Below are 10,597 nucleotides of genomic sequence, written 5' to 3' on the forward strand. Positions count from 1 at the left end.
GAAACCTGTTCTATGTTTGTGTGTCAGGAGTGGAATTCGAGCCCTCCTTCTTTCATTGTTAATGACTTGTATTTCGATTTGAATTAATGAAGTTATGTTTTCCTTGGAAAAAATTTTTGCAAAGTGAAGTTGACGATAATTACAAAAATACCACCGTATTTTTTTTTTTTTAAATTTTGATTTGATCTGTTCGATTTTTACATATGTAAGGCTAAGATTGGTTTATAGTTTTCTCCTAAGGTTTGTTTTTATGAGATCATCATAAGCCTTTATATATACACACACATATTTCTAATTAAACTGATTTTTTTTTGTTTTTATTTTTATTTTTATTTTGATAAAATAAATTAAAACAAAAAAAAAAACCGAGAAAAACGAAAAAAAAAATCCTATTTTTTTTTTTAATTTTGATAAAACAAAACCAAACCAAACCAAAAAAAAAAAAAAAAAAAAAAAAAACAAGAAAACGAGAAAACAAAAAAATCCTATGTGCCGTAAAATAAGGGCGTGGGAGAGAGAATAGGAAATTAGAAATGAAGAAAAATAGAAAGCAAAAGCAAGAAGAGGTTCACAGTTTTTCTACACCCACCGCTTAACGCTCTCTCTATCCTCCTCCTTCTTCTTATTCTTCGTCTTCTTCTTCTATCTTAGCTCCTCCTAATCCACACCCACTTTCTCTGTATCGCCCGATTCTATGCTTTTCATTTAATTATCACTTTTTCAGAGGGCAAAAAAAGATAAGAAACAGACGTGTTCTTGGATTTATTTCGGTTTTTTATGAGTAAATTTAAATGATTTATACGATATCGGGTGGGATATAGGATTTTGGGATTGCTTATTTATGGGATTGGACGATGTGGATCTTCTTGACGACGGCGATGGTGGAGGCGGAGCCGGCAAGGTGTCGGCACCGGAGTCGTGTTCGATTTGCCTTGAAACGGTGAATCGTAATGGGGATAGATCTTGGGCTAAGCTTCAATGCGGTCATGAATTCCACCTGGGTTAGTTCAATTCTGAGCACCTTGCTATCTGATTTTGTAATTGAAGTTTGGAATTTTCGAGATCCGGTTAATTGGTATCTGGAAATTGAAATTTGATCTTTTGAGATGCTTTGTCATTTTATGTTATGTTAGGCTGAATTAAGTGGTCAATATGCTGTTTGACATGTTCTTGCATTAAAATCAGCTAATCCCTTTCGATTTTAGCTGTTTAAATTATCCTGTGGGCGACAATTTTAATTCCTTTCATAATTTGAAATGAAAAATTGTTTTGGAAGGCAGGAAGAACATGAAAGTATACTTTTTCTGAAGCTAACATGGTGTGATTTTTAGTTGAGCAATCATGTTTATGGATTTATGTGATTGGTGGGATGAGGATGATCACACATTGACTTTGATAGATATCCACTCAGAATTTCCAAGTAAAAAATTATTCTTGATTTTTCTGTGGCTTTACTGGATGAGATTCTTTGCTTTGAGATTTTTGCGATTCTGTCCTCTCTCAAGCTGTGGGTTCTAAATTAAATGTTTCTGGTGGCAACTATTAGTATAGAAGTGTAACCAAGAGGTTTATATAGCAAGCACATTGGATATATGCATGAAATTTCATTGAGAGCAGTCATAAAGAATACTAAAGAAGGGTTGTATTTAAGCTTGATGTGCTTTGTAATTAGTCATTTGATATCCATGTCAAAATGGTAGGAGAAAGAGCAGCACTGCAGTAGCTGGTTCAGGCATAGCAACCTAAATTTTGTTAAGAGTTTGGACTGTTCAACACAAATTTTAGCTTTAATGTTTTATTATTCATTAAATGTAGAGTTAAATGATATCTTGTTCTCTCAAGTGCTCTGACTATAACATATATTTGGAGGTTAGGTCTCAATTTGAATCATCTATGTGGCACAACATCATTTTCACTCTTTCTTTATTGAACTGCTTGTGGTGCCATGCTACCACTTTGTCCATCAACTAAGTTAGTTCCATTTGGACTCTTACATCATCTGAGCCGTTCACAAGGCTTTGATCTATTCCTGCTTGGCATAGAATTTGATTTTAACAAAATGTGCATTGCACTACAGCCACTATATATTGTACCATGAACAGAGCTCCCTGATTCCCCCAGATTTGGGATATACTCATTATGATAATGAAAACATCCATCCTGTAGCATTAATGTTTAAATTCTATTATGAGCATCAAAAGGAAACTTGTTGACTCAAATTGAGTTGGTTCCTTGTATGGAAAACTGAATGACACTTATAGTTGTTTAATTCTTTATTTGTCTTTATGCCATCATAGCTTACAATTAAGTATGGTTATTCTGCCCGGCTAACCATGCTAGACAGTAGTCTTATTTGATCCTCTGCTTTATGGAATTTTGTGGTTTCGATATGGTCCTTCCTTCTGTCAGCATCTTAGGTCATTTCTACCAGCATCTTTTGCATTTGGTACAAGGGAGTGGTACATATTCTTCCTTGATGTTTGGTACCATGCAAGAGGTATATTTAAAAGTTTCACGCCCCTCTTGTTGTTTGGGTTGATAAGAGGGAAGTTATATACTTATATCTAAAAGTTGTCCATTTTTTGAGAGGTTGGAAATGCTGATGTGTAGTGTATCCGTCCCTCCATTTCTACTTGCTTTTGCCATCCTCATTTCTCTCTTCCTTTTATATATGCTTCTTTATTGCATTCCCAGCATAGAAAAACATTTTGAGAAAACTAGTAGCTTAACCCATGTTTCTTTATGTATCTTATTTTTCATGTCTTTTTCCAAATGCAGATTGCATTGGATCTGCCTTTAATATAAAAGGAGCAATGCAATGCCCCAATTGTCGAAAAGTTGAGAAAGGTCAATGGCTTTATGCAAGTGGGCATCGTTCTCTCCCTGAGTTTAGCATGGATGATTGGGCCCATGATGAGGACCTATATGATCTAAGTTACTCTGAAATGGTAATGTCCTCTTATTGTCTAAGTAAAATGGCACTTTCTATAATTTTTGTTACCATACTTTTGACCCATTCAAGAATGCTTCAGATCAATTTTTTATCTTCAATTTCTGTCACTTTGAATCTTCAAAATTTCTATGAGATGTAGATTTCCGGGTTTACCTTCTTGAATGTATAGCATGGTAATTAGAAAGTAATTTATAGTTTGAGTGAGTAATATGTTTGAATGTTTACAAAATAATTCTTGGCCAGACGTCATTTATTTATCACACACACTGGACTTGACACTCAAGACTACCACAGTCCCACTGTACAGTGCAATGGCTGTGAACTTTTGCAACTTCACTATAAAAGTTCTTTATGTTTTTTAAGACAATGCTTTCCCATAGAGTTCACCTGTGGTGTACTGATTTGATATTAGATATTTTTATAATTTATTCCCTACACAAGTTTTCTGTGTTAATGTTATTTGAGATTTTGTATATATTGAATTTATTTTAATGGATCAATGAAGCCAGAAATCTCTTTCATCAATCATTATGCATAGTGATTTGGATTTATTGATTTAAAACCTTGGTTGCGGGGTACTTGGTTAATATTTCTGAATATCTTTCAGTGATTGCCATCATGTTCTTAGTGCAATACTATGGCTTCTTATATACTGGAAAAATGTTAATGTAAAATGTCAATGTGATTGTCATCTAATATCTGTTGTTGAGGTATAGTTCCGTCTAAATGGAATTGTTTTTATTTATTATTTTATTTTTATTTTTTTATGGAATTGATTGAGAATTGAAATGTGGATGTGCATGAATGGGAGTTACGAGAGCTATTTTTCGATTATTGGCTACTAGGAATGGGAGTTGATTCCATCTAAGGAGATCAGACATGCAAAAGCTTTGAGACCCTGTAGAAGTATAGAACTGAATCAACCAAATGCTTGCATAAGATAGAATAAAAGGAAAGTGAATGGATTTAGATGAGAAGAGACTCAAATGAACATTGTTAGATTCAAAGGAATTGTTATTTGAACATAAGCATGGATCTGTATTGTTCTCTTTGTAGTGGGCATCTTTTGTTGTTTCACTCTGATGCTACTATGCTATAATTGAAGTGTGCGTGTCATAATCTGATTGATGTTTTGGATAGGTGAAAATTGGGTAACATTTTTGCAAAATAATGTAACTGTGCAAGAGCAATGGTGGTAAATATAGAGAGGGAGATGGAAGGGAGTGGGTGCCAAGTTGAGATTAAGCATATAGAAATAGGACGGTGGAAAGGATCTGAAGCAAATATAGGAAATATAAGCTGGAGATAAAGGCTTCTGATTGAGAATTGCCTTTCTGTCTATCTGATGTTTTTGGATTAATGTCACATAAAATCATATGCTTTGGTTCATGGGCTTTCTGCCCTTCGTAAAGCCAAGATCAATGGTAAATACTGAAGAACATAAATACAGCAGCACAGGCACATGTAAGTTTGGTTAATGTGCTGTTTGTCTTGTTGAATTCTGTGCCTTCAATTGCATATTTTTCAGCTAGACTTTAAATGTTAGTTAAAAGTAACCCTTACTATTTTCTATTCTTTTCTAACAATGTATGTTCCAAGTGAAGTATTTGATTCAAAGAAAGTAACTTGTACAATGTTTACTGTTCATTTCTTTTATGCATTTGGTTCCCATATTTAATAATTGGTCTAGCCATTTCTTTAAATGTTATTTTATGGTGATAGTATATTGGTATGGCAATTTCAAGCAAATATTGTGTGTATTTTGCAATTCCTCATTACTTATTTTTACATTTGTGACTTGGTTTGCAGTCATTTGGAGTTCACTGGTGTCCATTTAGTGGTCTGACTAGACTGCCTTCATCTTTTGAGTAAGCACGATTCTATCTTGTCTTTCATTCAAAAATTTGATTTTTAGTTCAAGATGGTGGGTAGCTTAACATTTGTTTTAAGGAGGGGGGTTGGGGTTCCAAAAAAAAAAAAAAAAAAAAAAAAGAAAGAGAAAACTTGCTGCTTTCTGTTCTATTTGTGTACATGCTTTCTCAATTATCTGCTGTATTTGTTGTTTTGCCTGTCGAAGTTTAAGAGCCAACAACAGCAGACATACATAATATGAGAAATAGGATTCAATAAAATTGTTAGTGGATAAATACAGATTGGATTCTGGCATCCTTCTGTTGCTAGTGGCTCCTTGACTTTGTTGGGTTTCCTTTCACAAAAAAAATATGGGAAACTGGTAAAGTATTGTGAATAGGTGAGATGGATAGAAGACATTATCTCTTCTTCTTTCCTGTAATAAATGAAACGAGTGTAATGATTGTTGCACTTCTTAATACCATTCTTATCATCTACATACCTACCCAACCCTGACAAGGGGGAAACTCTTGTCCCTCGCTTTCTTTCACAAAATGATCCTGTAACTTGAGAAAATATAGGCATTGGTTTTTTTTGTACATCCCACTAAATTAACAAGAATTCTATCAAGATTAACAAACAAGGAATAAAAAAAAAAAATTCCAACTCAACCTTTCAGATGCCTTGCCCATAATTGTCAAAAGTTAGCACTTCGCTCACTTAAATGCAGTGTAGCGCTATCAAAGCGCTTCAGGCCTCTAAAGTGAAAGCGCCTTAACTGAAGCTCCTGCTTAATTTATGAAGCGCAGTGCAGCACCAGAAATGTGCTTCCGAATACTGAACGTAAGTGGCTTCACTGAAATAATCACACCAAGCACAAATCAATAAGTGCATATGAAGTGCATCTCTGTTATTTGATTATCCTCTCTATTACTCAGTTTTCAGTTCAAACCAACATCTAATTTGTTATATTTTGTGTTGCAGCGAAGGGGATTTTTCTAGTGCATGTGAGATTTCTGACTCTTGGTTAACTAGTTAATTTTTCACGATTTTTCACGATTTTTCTAATTTGTTTGTACTTGTGTAGATCATGATCTTATTCGACAACATGCAATTTTGGCTGAGCATGCTGCTGTGTCTTCTGCCACTCATCAATGCCCATATATCGCCTATGTTGGAATTCATCCATCATCCTCAAATTCCAGTGGCGGTGTCTCTGATGGTCCTACTTTTAACAATCACTGGAGCAGTCCTTCAATTCCACATGAAGTTCCTACTTATGCTTTCCCAGGTGTGGATGTCCACTATCACAGTTGGGATCACCATTCATCTGCTTTCCCTACAACAAGCAGCCGAATTGGTAATGCTGATCAGCCCTCAATTCCGCCTGTTCCTCATAGAGCTGCTCGAACAAACTCTGATATACCAAGACAAGGATCTTTTGTCCACCCTTTCCTTGTCAGTCACGGGTATGATTTCTTTTTGTCTGGACGAGACTGTACTTTGTTCTTAGTTCTGTTTTTTTTTTCTTGGGGTTTCATATAATGAATTTTTACTACCCTTATGGGCTGTTTGGTTCACGGAATAAGCCTGGAATGGCATAGCATTCCCAGTAATAGGCCTATTCCTCTGTTTGGTAACCACTTGTATTCCCAGGAACATTGTTCCCGGGAATGACCTATTCCCCTTGCAAGGGGAATAGAGATTCCTGGGGGGGCCCCTATTCCTAATGTATAGGGAAGGGGTAAAAAAGAGCTTCTAAATTTTAAAATTAGCTTTTTACTGTGACTATTTTCAGCAGTGTTTCTGAAATTGATTTTGCATGTAATTACAGTTCTGGTGCTAGAGCAGGAAGTTCAGTTGCATCATCGATGATTCCTCCCTATCCTGGAAGTGTGGCTCGGGCCCGCGACCGTGTTCAGGCTCTTCAAGCTTATTTTCAACAGCCAAGCAATTCACCTGGTGTTCGTGCCCCAGTAATAGTTGGAACACGGAGATCCAGTAATCACCGGGGCATGGCTCAAGTGAGTCCAATGGCCTCATCCTCTGATCAGGCTGGTGGCTTTTACTTCTATCCCTCTGCTTCATCTGGAAGAGCCTTTCAAGAAGCAGAAAATCCCATGTCCAATCGGTTCCCTATTTGGGAGCGAGAACACATGGCTGCAGCCTCCTCCTTGAACCAGGTTGATCGAGATCCAATTTGGGGGTCGTTTCACCATGGAGCTGGTGGGTCTGATCCGGGAATCAGATTCAGCAGCTTTCGCCAGAGGCAGCATGGATCTGAGAGGATGCCATCTCAACATCGGTCATAGGTTTGTTTGTAGTGTTATGATGAGACTATGACTGAACCCACCCAATTTATGTGTGTTTGAGATCGAAAACAATCTGTTAAGGTTGGAGTCTGTCAAAGTGGACAGGTTCAGAACTGTTGTGTGGCCCTGAAATGAGACTCTTTATGTAGTGGCCACATGCATGGTTGTGTGATAGACAGTGGCTGGCTTCATGCCCTGCTCTCATCTGAGGTTTAAAATAACCATCATCTGCTTTCATGCTCAACTATTGCCTTTGCATTCCTTGCTTGTATGCTATTGGGATTAGGGTTAGTTAATTCAATTTCTAAAACAAACAATTTTAGAATCACATTTGGTTCAAAATAGCAGTGAGGGGATTCATCACTTTTTTTTTTTTTTTCTTTTTTTTTTTCTTTATTTTTTTTTAATTTTTATTTGGGTGACAAGGGAATTTTGCAATTACTACTTGACACATGAGAGATAAATTGTATTAGGAAAACTTTGTAGTCAGTTAAAAAAAATATCAATCCATAATTATCAATATTTTTGGATAGATTTAAATTTTAAAATTATATATATATATATATATATATATATATATATATATATATATATATATATATATATATATATATTGCAAGTATGGAGATGCTCCCAAGTGAAAGATGGGGTGAGATCTGTGTCGTTGATCAAATCTAGATCAACGGCGGCTTAAATCAATGAATTTTTTTTAAAGGCCCGTCCTCAGTTAAAGAAGTGAAGTGTAAAAAGATGGCGCACCTTATGCGTTACAAATACGCATTTTAAGAAGGAAAACATGCACATAAAGTTTTGGGCTGACGTACTTTAAGTTTCAACAACTGACGCACCTTAAGCACATAAACCGCGCAATTTATAAAGGTAAACTACGCACTTTAAGAAGGAAAATAACGCACTTAAAATTTTAGATTGACGCAAGTTTTCAACAAAAACGCATCCTAAAATCGTCTGAAAAAAGACCCCCTCAAATCGGGTCAAGTTATCCTTGTTCAAGTTGATTCTGTAGTAGATAGATCCTGTGATATAATACCAAGTTGATTCTGTATTAGATAGATCCGGTGATATAACACCAAGTTGATTCTGTAGTACATAGATCGGGTGATATAACACAAGGTCCCGCAAGGAAAAACAACTGGCAACGAAAGAAAACACCCACTATGGGGCTCGAACCAATCATTATTGTGTGGACCATATTTTGTCTACTGTAAAATAATGTACATTCAGTACAAAAATAATGTACATTTAGTACAAAAGTAATGTACATTGTATTCGGGGAATGTACATTATTTTTGTTCTGAGTGTACATTATATTGTATAATATACATTCAGTACAAAAATAATGTACATTTAGCATATTAAAAATGTACTTTTTATTATGGTCCGCACAATAATTTGCTAGCTCGAACCCACTACCACAAAGTTAAAAAAACTATAATTTACCAACTGAGCTAGACAGGCTTGCTAGTAATGGACCACAAATACTATAGCCTTGTTTGGCAATCAACGGTTAGCGATTAACGGATAAAGAATAACGGATTGTAAAATGATGTTTGGTAAAATTAGTTGTTTAATGTTAGCAGTTAATTGGTAAAAGACACAAAAGGACATTCTTAATAATAATAATAATAATAATAATAATAATAATAATAATAATAATAATAATAATAATAATTTTTTTTTTTTAAAGGAAAGTGATGTAGGATCAAATCTGATCCCACATTAAAAACAAATAAAAAAGAGGGCGTTAAGCTCCCTCGTCAAAAGGGGAGCTCAACGCCCCCTTTTGCTCCCCAACCCATTCGATTCTCACATCCAATGGGCAGGGAAATAGAAGCCTCATGCTTCATTATTAATGAAGCCTGAGCTTCTCATTTGGATATTGATTTTTTATTTTTAAATTAAAGTAAAGTAATAAGGGCATTTTGGGCAAATGTCCAAAACGTTAAAGTGAAACGCTGCATTACGTTAAAGTGAAACGTTGCTAAATGTAGCGTTTCAAAAATCAGCGATTTGAAACAATTCTCTGCTCTAAATTGCTGTTAATCAAACAATGACTTTAGCGTTTTGATCTTGGTCAAAATGTCAAAGTTGGTGGATCCGCCAATAACCAAACAAGCATAAATAGTCTATAATCATAGACAAGTTACACTGATCTCCCTTTTAAAAAGGTTAGTGGAAAACCCATTATGTGTTTGGGGGCGCGTATGACACATTATACGTGTACTGGATGTACATTATATAAAATAATGTACTTTTGGTACTCAAATAATGTATTTTTCTGGAATACAATGTATATTTTTAATATATTAAAAGTATATTACCAAGACTATGTGGTCCAATGGTACCCAGGTTGGACTTCCACTTGGAAGGTTGTGTGTTCAAGCCTTAGTGGAGGCGTTATTAGCTTTTTGTGTCTCAGTAGGTTGAGAAAGTATATGAACAGATACTACAATGTAATAGAGCTAGTAGCATTCAAAAAAAAAATATTAAAAGTACATTATTTGAAAGTATGGTCCACACAGCTATATGGACCAGACAAATTATATCATGCACCGAGCTTCAAAACGACGTCGTTTTGCTTAATGAAAAGAAACGGAACCTGTTTCGCGTTGTTCCGCGCCGTTCCACAAAAAGTAACTCTGTTATTCAGTTTCATTTTGTATACACTGCAATTTCAGTTCAACACAACTACAATTTTATTTCGATATAATTACAGTTTCATTCGATATTTATACACTAAAATATGTGAAAATGTTATTTAGTTTTATTTTATATACACTATAGTTTCATTAAAACACAACTACATGATCGTTTCGATATAACTACAGTTTGATTGCACAATATACACTCAAATATGTGAAATGTTATTCAGTTTCATTTTATATACACTGCAGTTTCATTTCAACACAACTACAGTATCATTTTAATATAACTACCGTTTCGCTGGGTAATATACACCAAATATGTGAAATTGTTATTCAGTTTCATTTTGTATACACTGCAGTTTTGTTTCAGCACAACTACATTTTCATTTCATTTCAATTGCAGTTTACTAGATAATATAAAAATAATACGTGAGGCATTGTCAGTTTAGATACACTGTAGTTTCATTTGGTAATTAATACATCAAACATGCACGTTCCGTTAACTATAACGGCGCGTCATTTCTTTAATTAAAAAAAGACACCATTTTTTACCACAGTACACGTATATCACGATCCACGATATAACGACTATATGAACCATGGTCGACGATATAACGATATTGCAATAGGGACCTTAGTCCATAGTCTAAGTTTCCTGGGCTGGTAAAGCCTTTAGATGGGCCGAAAATAAAGCGAAATATAAACGGGACCCGATGATTATGTTATACCAGGCAGGCCGACCCAATACTCACATAACCCGAAACTCAAACGGGTCACGCCAAAAAAATCAACCCATCGCTATATAAATCTCAGACAAA

General features: G+C 35.1%; 1 protein-coding gene across 1 annotated transcript; it reads left to right on the forward strand.

Annotated features, from left to right (window-relative positions):
* Positions 1-518: 518 nt before the first annotated feature.
* On the forward strand, positions 519-7,387 carry LOC109155394. The gene is made up of 6 exons (XM_019303092.1): positions 519-1,001; positions 2,779-2,948; positions 4,763-4,821; positions 5,789-5,811; positions 5,892-6,273; positions 6,639-7,387. The coding sequence occupies exons 1-6, from the start codon at positions 842-844 to the stop codon at positions 7,114-7,116; spliced, it is 1,272 nt and encodes a 423-aa protein (XP_019158637.1). The 5' UTR covers positions 519-841; the 3' UTR covers positions 7,117-7,387.
* The last annotated feature ends 3,210 nt before the right edge of the window (positions 7,388-10,597 follow it).

This window comes from Ipomoea nil, unplaced genomic scaffold (genome assembly GCF_001879475.1).
Source record: "Ipomoea nil cultivar Tokyo-kokei standard unplaced genomic scaffold, Asagao_1.1 scaffold2701, whole genome shotgun sequence".
Lineage (NCBI taxonomy): Eukaryota > Viridiplantae > Streptophyta > Magnoliopsida > Solanales > Convolvulaceae > Ipomoea > Ipomoea nil.